This window comes from Nerophis ophidion, linkage group LG16 (assembly GCF_033978795.1).
Source record: "Nerophis ophidion isolate RoL-2023_Sa linkage group LG16, RoL_Noph_v1.0, whole genome shotgun sequence".
Lineage (NCBI taxonomy): Eukaryota > Metazoa > Chordata > Actinopteri > Syngnathiformes > Syngnathidae > Nerophis > Nerophis ophidion.
The window spans coordinates 50,807,755-50,824,379 of NC_084626.1; the positions used below are offsets into that span (position 1 = coordinate 50,807,755).

General features: G+C 40.3%; 1 protein-coding gene across 2 annotated transcripts in view; it reads left to right on the top strand.

Moving 5' to 3' along the window:
* The window catches only part of fer1l4 (fer-1 like family member 4), a 54,984-nt gene that overhangs the window by 6,974 nt on the left and 31,385 nt on the right, over nucleotides 1–16,625 (top strand). For both annotated transcript variants that reach the window (XM_061875443.1, XM_061875442.1), the window contains exons 4-15: nucleotides 1,339–1,438; nucleotides 1,588–1,682; nucleotides 6,353–6,397; nucleotides 7,860–8,030; nucleotides 8,117–8,177; nucleotides 11,409–11,540; nucleotides 12,869–12,931; nucleotides 13,002–13,086; nucleotides 13,148–13,310; nucleotides 15,896–16,076; nucleotides 16,141–16,327; nucleotides 16,392–16,471. In XM_061875443.1, coding sequence (XP_061731427.1) covers nucleotides 1,339–1,438; nucleotides 1,588–1,682; nucleotides 6,353–6,397; nucleotides 7,860–8,030; nucleotides 8,117–8,177; nucleotides 11,409–11,540; nucleotides 12,869–12,931; nucleotides 13,002–13,086; nucleotides 13,148–13,310; nucleotides 15,896–16,076; nucleotides 16,141–16,327; nucleotides 16,392–16,471 — 1,363 coding nt within the window. The remainder of the gene's footprint in view (nucleotides 1–1,338; nucleotides 1,439–1,587; nucleotides 1,683–6,352; nucleotides 6,398–7,859; nucleotides 8,031–8,116; nucleotides 8,178–11,408; nucleotides 11,541–12,868; nucleotides 12,932–13,001; nucleotides 13,087–13,147; nucleotides 13,311–15,895; nucleotides 16,077–16,140; nucleotides 16,328–16,391; nucleotides 16,472–16,625) is intronic.

Genomic DNA, 16,625 nt, shown 5'->3' on the forward strand with positions numbered 1-16,625 from the left:
CAGGGGGGAGCACTTCAAGTTTTTACACACACACTTGTTATTTCATATGTTGGCCAGGGGGGGAGCACTTCAAGTTTTTACACACACACTTGTTATTTCATGTGTTGGCCAGAGGGGGAGCACTTCAAGTTTTTACACACACACTTGTTATTTCATATGTTGACCAGAGGGGGACCACTTCAAGTTTTTACACACACACTTGTTATTTCATATGTTCACCAAAGGGGGAGTACTTCAAGTTTTTACACACACACTTATTTCATATGTTGGCCAGAGGGGGAGCACTTCAAGTTTTTACACACACACTTGTTATTTCATATGTTGGCCAGAGGGGGAGCACTTCAAGTTTCTACACACACACTTGTTATTTCATATGTTGGCCAGGGGGGGAGCACTTCAAGTTTTTACACACACTTGTTATTTCATATGTTGGCCAGAGGGGGAGCACTTCAAGTTTTTACACACACACTTGTTATTTCATATGTTGGCCAGGGGGGGAGCACTTCAAGTTTTTACACACACTTGTTATTTCATATGTTGGCCAGAGGGTGTGCACTTCAAGTTTTTACACACACACTTTTTATTTCATATGTTGGCCAGGGGGGAGCACTTCAAGTTTTTACACACACACTTGTTATTTCATATGTTGGCCAGAGGGGGAGCACTTCAAGTTTCTACACACACACTTGTTATTTCATATGTTGGCCAGGGGGGGAGCACTTCAAGTTTCTACACACACACTTGTTATTTCATATGTTGGCCAGGGGGGGAGCACTTCAAGTTTTTACACACACTTGTTATTTCATATGTTGGCCAGAGGGGGAGCACTTCAAGTTTTTACACACACTTGTTATTTCATATGTTGGCCAGAGGGTGTGCACTTCAAGTTTTTACACACACACTTTTTATTTCATATGTTGGCCAGAGGGGGAGCACTTCAAGTTTCTACACACACACTTGTTATTTCATATGTTGGCCAGGGGGGGAGCACTTCAAGTTTTTACACACACTTGTTATTTCATATGTTCACCAAAGGGGGAGCACTTCAAGTTTTTACACACACACTTGTTATTTCATATGTTGGACAGAGGGGGAGCACTTCAAATTTTTACACACACTTGTTATTTCATATGTTGGACAGAGGGGGAGCACTTCAAATTTTTACACACACACTTGTTATTTCATATGTTGGACAGAGGGGGAGCACTTCAAATTTTTACACACACACTTGTTATTTCATATGTTGACCAGAGGGGGTTGCACTTTTAAAACCGACACAGTCAATTCGAAAAATCCTTCCTTTTGGGGACTAAAAAAGGTGTGTGTGTGTGTGTGTAGACTTGTGGGCAAGCTGGTTGTGGGTTTAGAGCACATCGTGACTTCAGGGAGGGTTGTGCTCCGGGAACCTCTGACTGACACCAACCATCTCCTGACAGATGTAAGTCGATCATTCAATGAGTTTATTTATATAGCCCTCAGTCACAAGTGTCGAGTCATTGTTTCTTCTCGTCCTCTTGAGGCCGGAGGTGCGTGTCCAAGGTCACCGGTGACTACCTTTTTTTTTTTTTTTTGCTCTTGTGTGTGAAGGTCTACGCCGAGTTGGACATTCGCTACCACCCCCTGGAGGGCGCGGCGGGAGGATGGGAGGGCAGAGACTTTGTCAAGGAGGAGGACCAGGACCAGTAAGAGGAGAAGGAGAGCCCCGTTTATGCCTATTATTTTTGCATGCCGTATTATAAGGTGCACTGCCGATCTAGTGTGGGTATAGTCAGGTCTATTTTCATACAAAAGGTGCCCCGGATTATAAGGCACATGAGTCGTATTTGAAAAAACAAACGCATTTGTGTATATAAAATTTAAAAAAACAACAACATATATTTATATATATATATATATAAATATATAAACATACATACATGTCAGCAGAGGGGTTAGTGCAGGTGTGCCCATTACGTGGATTGCGAGCTACCAGTCGACCGCGGGGGGTGTGTCAGTCGATCTCCAGCCAGGCTTTTAAAAAAAATAGACCTAAAAATGAGTGATCATCAATCTTCACCAAGACGTCACTTAAATGACATTCACGGTACCGGAGGGTCTTGTGAGATGACGCTGGCTGCTGCAAGATCATTATTATGAAAATATGACCGAGAGGAAGGCGAGAAACACTTTTTATTTCAACAGACTCTCGCGCCGTACCTTCCGTCAAAACTCTAAAGGCCGACTGCACATTTCCTATCTTCACAATAAAAGCCCTGCTTCATGCTGCCTGCGCTAACTAAATAAAGAGTCTCGGAAAACTGGCGTGCACAAGCGATCCCTCAGAAAGCTGGCGTGCACATCACTTGTGCACGCCAGCTTTCCGAGACTCTTATTTTGTTAGCGCAGGCAGCATGAAGCAGGGCTTTTATTGTGAAGATAGGAAATGTGCAGTCGGCCTTTAGAGTTTTGACGGAAGGGACGGCGCGAAAGTCTGTTGAAATAAAAAGTGTTTCTCGCCTTCCTCTCTGTCATTTTTTCCTAATAATGAACTGGCAGCAGCCAGCATCATCTCACAAGACCCTCGGGTGCCGTGAATGTCAATCAAGCAAGCTACGGAATTTGCCGCCAATGTTTTTCTTGTAAAGTGTATGGAAGCTGGATGAATTAGATGCCAAAAACCAACCACTTTCATGCGGTATTGTACAGAAAGGACAACTTTTTTTTCTCCTCCATTTGAAAATGTGGGCGTTATCATCATTACTGTCTGATTCCAATCAATGCAAGTCATCAGAATCAGGTAATACACCAACTTATATTCTTGTCTTTGTGAAAGAAAGACATCTATATGTGTTACACATGCTTGTATTATCATTAAACACATTTAACTTGTTTACAAAAATGTCTCTTTCATAAATAAATAAATATAAATGATATATATAAATGAGGTAGATCCCCTCGAGTTGGTCAATTGAAAAGTAGCTCGCCTGCAGAAAAAGTGTTAGTGCGTCTGCCTCACAACACGAAGGTCCTGAGTAGTCAGGGTTCAATCCCGGGCTCGGGATCTTTCTGTGTGTAGTTTGCATGTTCTCCATGTGAATGCGTGGGTTCCCTCCGGCTTCCTCCCACCTCCAAAGACATGCACCTGGGGATAGGCCCCTCCCACCTCCAAAGACATGCACCTGGGGATAGGTTGATTGGCAACACTAAATTGGCCCTAGTGTGTAAACGTTGTCTGTCTATCTGTGTTGGCCCTGTGATGAGGTGGTGACTTGTCCAGGGTGAACCCCACCTTCCGCCCCATTGTAGCTGAGATAGGCAAAGGCGCCCCCCGCGACCCCAAATGGAATTAGCGGTAAAAAATTGATGGATACACATATATATACATATTTCAATCCAATCCAATCCACTTTATTTATATAGCACATTTAAACAACAATAACGTTTCCAAAGTGCTGCACAGCCATGTTAAAAACAATTGTAAAAAAAATAATAATAATAAAATAAAATAAATAAAAAATATATATATACATATTATGCTCCACCAATGACTGAATAAAAACAAAAAATAAACAAATATAAAACCAATAAAAACAATATAAAAACAAATATGATTAAAAACTATTTTAAAGGGTAAAATCAATTTAAAACAGTAAAATAGAAATCAAAGTGTATAAAAAACACAGAGGACCACACAACTCACGTAGTGTTAAAAGCCAAAGAATAAAAGTGGGTATTTGTATGTATGTATGTTTGTGTGTGTGTATATATATATATATATATATATATTAGGGGTGTGGGGAAAAATCGATTCGAATACGAATCGAATCATTTACGTTGTGCGATTCAGAATCGATTCTCATTTTAAAAAAATCAATTTTTTAAATTTAATTTAATTTTTTTTATTTATTTTTTTAATCAACCCACAAACCACTACACAACAATACCATAACAATGCAATCCCATTCCAAAAGCAAACCTGAGCCAGCAACACTCAGAACTGCAATAAACAGAGCAATTGAGAGGAGACACAAACACCACACAGAACAAACCAAAAGTAGTGAAACAAAAATGAATATTATCAACAACAGTATCAATATCAGTTATCATTTCAGCATAGCAGTGATTAAAAATCCCTCATTGACATTATCATTAGACATTTATATAAAAAAAAGAACAATAGTGTCACAGTGGCTTACACTTGCATGGCATCTCATAAGCTGGACAACACACTGTGTCCAATGTTTTCACCAAGATAAAATAAGTCATATTTTTGCTTCGTTTAATAGTTAAAACAAATTTACATTATTGCAATCAGTTGATAAAACATTGTCCTTTACAATTATAATTTTTTTTTTTTTTTAAATCTACTACTCAGCAGACTGGGGTAAATCCTGCTGAAATCTATGTATTGAATGAATACAGAATCCTTTTGAATCGGAAAAATATTGTTTCTGAATTGACAATCGAATCAAATCGAAAAAAATCGATATATTATCGAATCGTGACCCCAAGAATCGATATTGAATCGAATCGTGGGACACCCAAAGATTCACAGCCCTAATATATATATATACATACATACATAGACACACATATATACATATATATATACATACATACATAGACACACACACATATATATATATATATATATATATATATATATATATATATATATATATATATATATATGTAGGTGTGGGAAAAAATCACAAGACTACTTCATCTCTACAGAACTGTTTCATGAGGGGTTCCCTCAATCATCAGGAGATTTTAATGGAAGCATTCGCATACAATGGTTTATATAGGGCACAGATTGGGTGGGTACAGGCAGGCGTAGGGGCGTGGTGATTGGCTCATGTGTTACCTAGGAGGTGTTTCCGTCTGTGGAAATGATTTCACTGCGCTTGTTGAGGGATGACAGATCTGGATGATCTATAATAAACAGTTTCTCTTTTAAGCATAGGTTGCATCTTTTATTACCACTGTTGTAAGGTGTGCTGGATGCAAGAATTTGCCATGTTATTGAATATTCAACATTATTGTCTTTGAGGTTCCAAATGTGTTTGCTGAGTTCTGTAGAGTTCCGCAAAGTCTGGTTTCTAAAGGAGGCGTTGTGATTATTCCATCTGGTTTTGAACGCTCCTTCGGTTAATCCTACGTACGTGTCGGATGTGTTAATGTCCTTGCGTGTTACCTTTGCTTGGTAAACGACTGATGTCTGTAAGCACCCTCCGTTGAGAGGGCAATCAGGTTTCTTGCTGTGCTCTATATAAACCATTGTATGCGAATGCTTCCATTAAAATCTCCTGATGATTGAGGGAACCCCTCATGAAACAGTTCTGTAGAGATGAAGTAGTCTTGTGATTTTTTCCCACACCTATATATTGCGCTCTACCACGGTATCGAGCACTATTCTCTGGATAATCCAATCAAGACATATATATATATATATATACATATATATATATATATATATATATATATATATACAGTGGGGCAAAAAAGTATTTAGTCAGCCAGCGATTGTGCAAGTTCTCCCACTTAAAATGATGACAGAGGTCTGTAATTTTCATCATAGGTACACTTCAACTGTGAGAAACATGATGTTGATAAATAATCCAGGAATTCACATTGTAGGAATTTTAAAGAATTTATTTGTAAATGATGGTGGAAAATAAGTATTTGGTCAACCATTCAAAGTTCTCACTGATGGAAGGAGGTTTTGTCTCCAAATCTCACGATACATGGCCCCATTCATTCTTTCCTTAACACGGATCAATCGTCCTGTCCCCTTAGCAGAAAAACAGCCCCAAAGCATGATGTTTCCACCCCCATGCTTCGCAGTAGGTATGGTGTTCTTGGGATGCAACTCAGTATTCTTCTTCCTCCAAACACGACGAGTTGAGTTTATAGCAAAATGGATACATGGATGATACAGCAGAGGATTGGGAGAATGTCATGTGGTCAGATGAAAGCAAAATAGAACTTTTTGCTGTAAACTCAACTCGTCGTGTTTGGAGGAAGAAGAATACTGAGTTTATACATGTATGTGTCGACAAAAAATGTGCCTTGGCTCCAAAAAAGTTGGGGATCACTGCTCCACATAACTGTTCTTTGCTCAAAACGTTGCATGGATGATGTTTTACACATCATCTTCAAGCGCCGCGTTCTCACAGTCTGGTGCGCCGTTTTGTGGGCGGGGCTTATTTACGTGCCTCCACTCGGACGGCGTCTTCTCCCCCCGTCGTCTTTGTCGTAGCGGTGCGGCGCGCAAGGACGGCAGTGGGAGAAGTGTCGTACACGAAATGTTGACATCTATAGTTTTATGTGGATAAACAATCACTTCATTGTGTCTTTTTTTTGTTTTGAGGTTGTCGCTGGGCATCATCAACGAAGGCTTCGAAGAACCGGAGAGGTAAACAAACGCTGCCTTGCTTGTATATTACTAGTTTGCCTCCATGTACATATATATGTACGTATACATATATATGTATATATACATGTAAATATTTATATATACATGTACATATATACATGTATATATGTATGTATATATGGACATATATATGTAAGCATGAAAGTATATATATATATATATTAGGGGTGGGCAAATTAATGCGTTAATTACGCATTAACTCATCAATCTATTAACGCCGAGAATTATCTTATCGCACATTTGCGTATGTTGTTTACATGCTTTTATTTTGTTAACGCCTTTTCTTAACAAGATGGCATCTCCCGGATGTACTTCGGCGTGGAGGGGCTCTTGGTAAAGATGGAACATTTGGCAAAAATACCGGACAATTCTGCAAATTTCCTGGCTGGCTTACAGCGTGGTCACTCCGGGATCACTTACGACCGCCAGACAATTCTGGATGTGGATAGATCGGGCCGTTTTGGACTGAATGAGGCGTGCTTGCTAGACCGGCTAGCTAGCATGGGAATACTTTGCCGGCTACATCCAGCGGCCTGTGAAGCAGCGGAGTATATGTGTTGTCTGTCTATTTATGAATAATGCAGACCAGGAGTGTTGGCTGACTTCTTAACGTTTGCTTTCAGAGCGTGCATATCACAACATACAAGATGCCGTCATGGCGACACAACCTATACATGCTCCTCACTCCTGTTGCATGCTGGGTAGGGTAGTTCTTTTTTTTCCCTGGCTCATAACATCACAATATAGTACCATGTATATGATGCCTTCAGTTTATCAAAGCACCAAGCAAACAATCGGAAAATTCCCATCATATCAATTCCTAGATATGGTCATAATTATTTTAAGTGCACTACGCAGAATAAACACAACATTATTAATATTGCTACTACGGATCATTTGATCAAAAATTCCCTAAAACAGCCCACTACCTATAATATAGGTTTTTTAAACCTAAGACCCTGATAAAAAAAAAAAAATGTTTCTGCTGTTACCTCAGAAATTGCCTGTTCAGATGTTATGATTGTGGCTCAGAGATTTGTATGTAGATTATATTTATTTTCCATAACAAACAGGATAACTTAAATACCCTGGCAGTGGCAATAAGCTTAAATGTTTGTATTTACATTTTTGGAGTTGATTTTCATCAAATATGCTATTTAACTGCTACTGTTTATCAAGGACTGATTTAAATTGTGTTTGCACAACAAATGTTTTGGCGCTTTTGTTCATGTGGGAGAATATTCCAATAAAGGTGCACTACACACTACTTTTGAATTCATTATTGGGCTTTGCGTATACAATGCAGTTAATCGCGATTAATCGGAGAAATAGTGCGATTAACTTTGATTAAAATTTTTAATCGTTGCCTAGCCCTAATATATATGTATATATATATATATGTAAGCACGAAAGTATATATATATACTTGTAGTTCTTTAAGTTTGCAGATATTGAGTCGTCAAGAGAGAGAGCTGGAGAGAGAGACTCGCCATCTGGGGCGGACTCTCATCCAGTCTGAGGGTGATGATGATGACTACTATGATGATGAAGATGACGACGACGACCTGTCGGACTCAGAGGCGTCCGACCTCGTCTTCACTCCCTTGTTGAGGTCTGTGACCATACTGCCACGCACCTAATGTGGTGTGTGCCTAACTATGTGTGTGTGTGTGTGTGTGTGTGTGTGTGTGTGTGTAGTCGTAGCAGACCTCTCTCCAGGCGTGTTGTCGCTGCGACTCCCAGAGTTCAGAGTTTCCAGGTGAGCGATGAACACAGCGAATGGTCGCGGTGTTGTTTGGTTTGCACGCGCTGAACGTTGAACATTAAACGTTGAAGATTGAGTGTTGAAGATTGAACAATAAACATTGAAAATTGAATATTGAACGGTTGAATATTGAATGTTGAAGATTTAACGTTAAACGTTGAACAATAAACACTGAAGATTCAACGTTGAATGCTGACATTGAACATTAAACGTTGAACATTGGAGATTGAACGTTGAACATTGACCATTGAACGTAGAAAATTAAACGTTGAGGGTTGAACATTGAAGATTGTACATTGAACTGAACGTTGAACATTAAACGTTATACATTAAACATTGAACAATGAACATTGAAGATTGAACGTTGAACATTAAACGTTGAACATTGAACAATAAATATTGAGGATTAAACTTTGAAGATTGAACATTGAATATTGTACATTGAACTGAATGTTGAACGTTGAACATTAAAGTTGTACATCACACATTGAACAATAAACATTGAAGATTGAACATTGAAAATTAACAATTGACGATTGAATGTTGAAGATTGAACATTGAAAATTGAACATTGAAGATTTAATGTTTGAAATTGAACATTAAAGATTGAACGTTGAAAATTGAACGTTGAAAGAGAACGTTGAAGATTAAAAGTTGGGATTGAACGATGAAGATTGAATATTGAACATTGAAAATTGAACATTGAAGGTTGAACATTAAAAATGAACGTTGAAGATGAACATTGAAAATTTAACATTGAAGATTGAACGTTAAACAAACGTTGAACATTGAATGCTGGAGATTGAACAGTAAACATTGAAGATTAAACGCTGAAGATTGAACGTTGAACTGAATGTTGAACATTGAACGTGAACATTAAAGTTGTACATCACACATTGAAGATTGAACAATAAACATTGAAGATTGAACATTGAAGATTAACAATTGACAATTGAATGTTGAAGATTGTACATTGAACTGAATGTTGAACATTAAACGTTATACATTAAACGTTGAACATTCAACAATAGACATTGAAGATTAAGCATTGAAGACTGAACATTGAAGATTGTACATTGAACTGAATGTTGAACGTTGAACATTCAAGTTGTACATCACACATTGAACATTGAAGATTGAACATTGAAAATTAACAATTGACGATTGAATGTTGAAGATTGAACATTGAAAATTGAACATTGAAGATTTAATGATTGAAATTGAACATTAAAGATTGAACGTTGAAAATTGAACGTTGAAAGAGAACGTTGAAGATTAAAAGTTGGGATTGAACGATGAAGATTGAATATTGAACATTGAAAATTGAACATTGAAGGTTGAACATTAAAAATGAACATTGAAAATTTAACATTGAAGATTGAACGTTAAACAGTAAACGTTGAACATTGAATGCTGGAGATTGAACAGTAAACATTGAAGATTAAACGCTGAAGATTGAATGTTGAAGATTTAACATTAAGCGTTGAACATTGAACAATAAATATTGAAGATTGAACGTTGATCATTAAGCCTTGACAATTGAACGTTGAAGGTTGAACGCTGAAGATTGAATTTTGAAGATTTAACGTTGAACATTGAACAATAAACATTGAAGTCTGAACGTTGAAGGTTGAACATTGATCATTGAACGTTGAATATTAAACGTTGAAGTTTGAACGTTGAACATTGACCTTTGAACGTTGAAAGTTAAACGTTGTACATCAAACGGTGAATATTGTACATTGAACTGAATGTTGAACATTGAACTATGAACATTAAACGTTAAATGTTAAACGTTGAACATGAACAATAAATATTGGAGACTAAACGTTGAACATTGAACTTTGAAGATTGAAAATTGTACGTCAAACTGCACATTGAACGTTGAACATTTAATGTTGAACATTGAATAAATCTTGAAGATTAAACGTTGAATATTGAACGTTGAACATGAAACGTTGAAGATTGTACGTCGAACTGAATGTTGAACATCGAACATTAAACGTTGAACAGTAAGCGTAATACATTAAACAATAAACATTGAAGATTGAACACTGAAGATTATACGTTGAACTGAATGTTGAACATCGAACGTTGAACATTAAATGTTATACATTAAATGTTGAACATTGAACAATAAACATTGAAGATTAAATGTTGAAAATTGCACGTCGAACGTTGAAATTTATTGTTGAACATTAAATGTTGAAGATGAACGTTGAAAATTGGACAGTGAAGATTGAAAGTTGAACGATGAACATTGACCATTGAATGTTAAATGTTAAACGTTGAACATGAACAATAAATATTGAAGACTAAACGTTGAACATTGAACTTTGAAGATTGAAAATTGTACGTCAAACTGCACATTGAACGTTGAACATTTAATGTTGAACATTGAATAAATCTTGAAGATTAAACGTTGAACATTGAACGTTGAACATTAAAAGTTGAACATTAAACGTTGAAGATTGTACGTCATTAAACGTTGAACAGTAAGCGTAATACATAATACAATAAACATTGAAGATTGAACACTGAAGATTATACGTTGAACTGAATGTTGAACATTAAATGTTATACATTAAACGTTGAACATTGAACAATAAACATTGAAGATTAAACGTTGAAAATTGCACGTCGAACGTTGAAATTTATTGTTGAACATTAAATGTTGAAGATGAACGTTGAAAATTGGACAGTGAAGATTGAAAGTTGAACGATGAACATTGAACATTGAACATTGAACATTGACCATTGAACATTGACCATTGAATGTTGAACATTGAACGTTGGACTGAACGTTGAACATTGAACGTTGAACATTGAACGTTGAACATTGAACATTGACCATTGAATGTTGAACATTGAACGTTATACATTGAACATTGAAACATTGAATATTAAACGTTGAACATTCAACACTATAGATTAAATGTTGACCATTGAGCCCTTGAATGTTGAACGTTGCATCATTTAACATGTTCCATAAAAGCAAAACTTATTCAATCTTTTTTAAAATGTATTTTATTTTTTTAATTCTTTTTTATAACTCTTTGTATTTATTTCTTTTGTATTAATTTTTATCAAGCTTTTTTCATCCAATAGCTGCCAATGCCAAGCCACACTAAAATGAATGAATGTTGGGATATTTTCCAACACGCCTCAGGCCACAACAACAACAACAACAACAACAACAACAAAAGGTGTGTTGCGTGTCCGCAGGTGAACGTCCACATCCTGGAAGCTCAGAAGCTGGCGGGAGTCAACATCAACCCTGCCGTCTTCATCCGAGTGGGCGAGCAGAAGAAACACACGGCCACTCAGAAGTCCACAAACTTCCCCTTCTACAACGAGGTATGCGCTCGGGTGTACGCAGGGTGGAGTCACACCATAGAACTTTCTCCTCATTGCGCTTCAAAACTACGACAGAGCGAGTTTCCAGCCCAAAAGCAGGCGTGGAATATTCAGTTCCAGGGCGTCCACAAACAGAGACAAGATCCCAAGGTTTCTTGAAGAAGGGCGGGAGGGTTTCAGAGCTTCTTTCACTACACTGGTCTCACTGGGAGGTTTCCAGCACGGCCTGGCCGAGGCCATTAGGAACTGTAGATAAGGATTGGTACTAGTTTCTGTCAGGTTCAAACATTGTTAAAATCGATTAAACAAGACAAGAAGCAAGGAATTTAACAGAGAGGCGTGGAATATTCAGTTCCAGGGTGTGGTAGGTGGTGTGTGGGCATAGGTCCCCGCACTCGGCGTCCACAAACATAGACAACAAGAAGGGCGGGAGGGTTTCAGAGCTTCTTTCACTACATTGGTCTCACTGGGATGTTTCCAGCACGGCCTGGCCAAGGCCATTAGGAACTGTAGATAAGGATTGGTACTAGTTTCTGTCAGGTTCAAACACTGTTAAAATCAATTAAACAAGACAAGAAGCAAGGAATTTAACAGAGAGGCGTGGAATATTCAGTTCCGGGTGTGGTTGGTGGTGTGTGGGCGTAGGTCCCCGCACTCGGCGTCCACAAACAGAGACCACAAGAAGGGCGGAAGGGTTTCAGAGTTTCTGTCACTACACTGGTCTCACTGGGAGGTTTACAGCACGGCCTGGCCAAGGCCATTAGGAACTGTAGATAAGGATTGGTACTAGTTTCTGTCAGGTTCAAACACTGTTAAAATCGATTAAACAAGACAAGAAGCAAGGAATTTAACAGAGAGGCGTGGACTATTCAGTTCCAGGGTGTGGTAGGTGGTGTGTGGGCGTAGGTCCCCCCACTCGGCGTCCACAAACATAGACAACAAGAAGGGCGGGAAGGTTTCAGAGCTTCTGTCACTACACTGGTCTCACTGGGATGTTTAGCACGGCCTGGCCAAGGCCATTAGGAACTGTAGATAAGGATTGGTACTAGTTTCTGTCAGGTTCAAACACTGATGACATCGATTAAACAAGACAAGAAGCAAGGAATTAAACAGAGACAGAATTAAATTTGGCTCAATGATTGCATGCCTCCTCTTTTATTTGGACTTTCCCTGATTACATCTACTGTTTCTAAAGGGACGGGGGGTCGTAAACAGCCATCCAATATGGCTCTTTCAACATTTTAGGTTGCCGACCCCTGTCCTATGTGATGTTCAGAGACAAAACAAAACTGAAAGTCAAGAGCAGTCTTCTTTAATTCCTCTCCCAGGACTTCCAGTTTGAGTTTCAGGAGACTCCAGACATCCTCTTTGACAAAGTCATCGAGATAAAGGTGAGGCCCGTGTTCCCGCCGCTTGTTTCCATAGCGACAAACAAACAAAAACGTCCCCGTCCCCCGGCAGGTGTTCCACCGGCGGACGCTGGCTTTTCTGGTGACGCACATCGGGACCTTCAAGATCGACATCGCCACGGTCTTCAGCCAGCCAGGTAAGCCAGCGCCGCGTGGCCGAGCCCGATGTCTTGACCCCACCTCCGAACTCTCCTCCAGGCCACCGCTTCTACGAGAAGTGGGCTCCGCTCACCGACCCGGCTGACACCAGGTCGGGGGTGAAAGGTTACGTCAAGGCCACGGTCAGCGTGCTGGTGAAGGGCGAGGCCCTCGGAGCCGGCCTGCCCCCGGCCACGCCCACTGGCAGCGAGGACCTGGAGAAGTCAGTCCTCCTCGTCAAAATCATAAGAATAATAATAAACTAGTGAAGTTGTCACGTTTTGTAAATGGTAAGTAAAAACGGAATATATTCAATTGACAAAATATTTTACATTCAAACTGGAAAACTTTGTAATTTTTTGCAATTTTTGGGAATTTGAGGCCTGCAACATGTTTCAAAAAAGCTGGCACAAGTGGCAAAAAAGAGTGAGAAAGTTGAGGAATGCTCATCAAACACTTATTTGGAACATCCCACAGCTGAACAGGCTAATTGGGAACAGGTGGGTGGGTATAAAAGCTGCTCCCGTGAAATGCTCAGTCGTTCACAAACAAGGACGGGGCGAGGGTCACCACTTTGTCAACAAACGCCTGAGCAAATCAATCAATGTTTATTTATATAGCCCCAAATCACAAATGTCTCAAAGGACTGCACAAATCATTACGACTACAACATCCTCGGAAGAACCCACAAAAGGGCAAGGAAAACTCACACCCAGTGGGCAGGGAGAATTCACATCCAGTGGGACGCCAGTGACAATGCTGACTATGAGAAACCTTGGAGAGGACCTCAGATGTGGGCATTGAATACCCGCGACCTTCGATCCCTCAGGCGGTACTGTATCGAAAAGCGACATCAGTGTGGAAAAGGATATTAGGAACACTTCAGAAAACCACTGTCGGTAACTACAGTTGGTTAAAACTCTACTATGCAAAGCCACGGCCATTTATCAACAACACCCAGAAACGCTGCCGGCTTCGCTGGTCCCGAGCTCATCTAAGATGGACTGATGCAAAGTGGAAAAGTGTTCTGCGGTCTGACGAGTCCACATTTCAAATTCTTTTTGGAAACTGCAGACGTCTTGTCCTCCAGAACAAAGAGGAAAAGAACCATCCGGGTTGTTCTAGGCGCAAAGTGTAAAAAGCCAGCATGTGTGATGGTATGGGGGTGTATTAGTGCCCAAGGCATGGGTAACTTACACATCTGTGAAGGCACCATTAATGCTGAAAGCTACATACAGGTTTTGGAGCAACATATGTTGCCATCCGGGCAACATTATCATGGACGCCCCTGCTTATTTCACCCCTTTGTCAACAAATACCTGAGCAAATTGTTTAAGAACAACATTTCTCAACCAGCTATTGCAACGAATTTAGGGATTTCACCATCTACGCGCCGTAATATCATCAAAAAGGTTCAGAGAATCTGGAAAAATCACTGCACATGAGCGGCAAGGCTGAAAACCAACATTGAATACCCGCGACCTTCGATCCCTCAGGCGGTACTGTATCGAAAAGCGACATCAGTGTGGAAAAGGATATTAGGAACACTTCAGAAAACCACTGTCGGTAACTACAGTTGGTTAAAACTCTACTATGCAAAGCCACGGCCATTTATCAACAACACCCAGAAACGCTGCCGGCTTGGCTGGTCCCGAGCTCATCTAAGATGGACCGATGCACAGTGGAAAAGTGTTCTGCGGTCTGACGAGTCCACATTTCAAATTGTTTTTGGAAACTGCAGACGTCGTGTCCTCCAGAACAAAGAGGAAAAGAACCATCCGGATTGTTATAGGCTCAAAGTGTAAAAGTCAGCATGTGTGATGGTATGGGGGTGTATTAGTGCCCAAGGCATGGGTAACTTACACATCTGTGAAGGCACCATTAATGCTGAAAGGTACATACAGCTTTTGGAGCAACATATGTTGCCATCCGGGCAACATTATCATGGACGCCCCTGCTTATTTCACCCCTTTGTCAACAAATACCTGAGCAAATTGTTTAAGAACAACATTTCTACACCAGCTTTTGCAAGGAATTCAGGGATTTCACCATCTACAGTCGGTAGTATCATCAAAAGTTTCAGAGAATCTGGAAAAGCACTGCACATGAGCGGCAAGGCTGAAAACCAACTTTGAATACCCGCGACCTTCGATCCCTCAGGCGGTACTGTATTGAAAAGCGACATCAGTGTGGAAAAGGATATTAGGAACACTTCAGAAAACCACTGTCGGTAACTACAGTTGGTTAAAACTCTACTATGCAAAGCCACTGCCATTTATCAACAACACCCAGAAACACTGCCGGCTTCGCTGGTCCCGAGCTCATCTAAGATGGACTGATGCAAAGTGGAAAAGTGTTCTGCGGTCTGACGAGTCCACATTTCAAATTCTTTTTGGAAACTGCAGACGTCGTGTCCTCCAGAACAAAGAGGGAAAAGAACCATCCGGATTGTTCTAGGCGCAAAGTGTAAAATCCAGCATGTGTGATGGTATGGGGGTGCATTAGTGCCCAAGGCATGGGTAACTTACACATCTGTGAAGGCACCATTAATGCTGAAAGGTAGATACAGATTTTGGAGCAACATATGTTAAGCTATCATGGACGCCCCTGCTTATTTCAGCAAGACAATGCCAAGCCACATATTACAACAGCGTGGCTTTGTAGTAAAAGAGTGCGGGTACTAGACTATACTATTTAGACAAGGTGACAACTTCACTGCTTTAGGCTTTTGTAAAACGAGCGTAGTGGCGCCCCCCGGTGGGCGAGTATTTAAATAAACTTGCAACGTCGTGTTTTGCTTCTCCACAGGAACCTGATGCTTCCTCGCGGTATTCCCTCAGAGCGCCCCTGGGCTCGGTTCCGCGTCCGCATCTACAAGGCGGAGGGTCTCCCCACCATGGACTCGGGGCTGATGGCCAAAATGTCAAAGGTCACGGATCGCACGGTTTTCATCGACCCCTACGTCCAAGTGACCTTCTCGGGACAACAGGTAGACTTTGCCCCCGGCGGCTTCAGGTGTTCTACCAGGTAGTGAACCCAGGTGATGCTTCCAGGGGGAGACCTCGGTCAGCAGCGCCACCAGCTGTCCCGTTTGGAACGAGGAGATCTCCTTCATTGAGCAGTTCCCGCCTCTGGCCCAGAGGATCAGAGTCCAGATTCTGGACGACGCCAAGACGGGGGACATCGCTCTGGCGACTCACTTCCTGGACCTGAAGCAGATTTCTGACCCCACCAGAAATGGTATGACCCGAGTTCCCTGCACTCTTGGACACTTCCTAAAGTTTTGGATTGTGTCCTTTCACAGGCTTCAATCCCACCTTTGGACCATGCTGGGTCAATCTGTACGGTTCTCCTCGGAACTCCACACTCGGAGACGTCCATCAGGTGCCACGTTTCTCATCAGTCCTTCGTTTATCGCGGTTAATTAGTATCGATATGACCGCGGTAAACAAATTATTATTCATTCTTAAAATATTTTTATAGTTAGAGAATTTTAAAAAACTGTTTATGACCTTTATAAATATTTTTAACATAAATT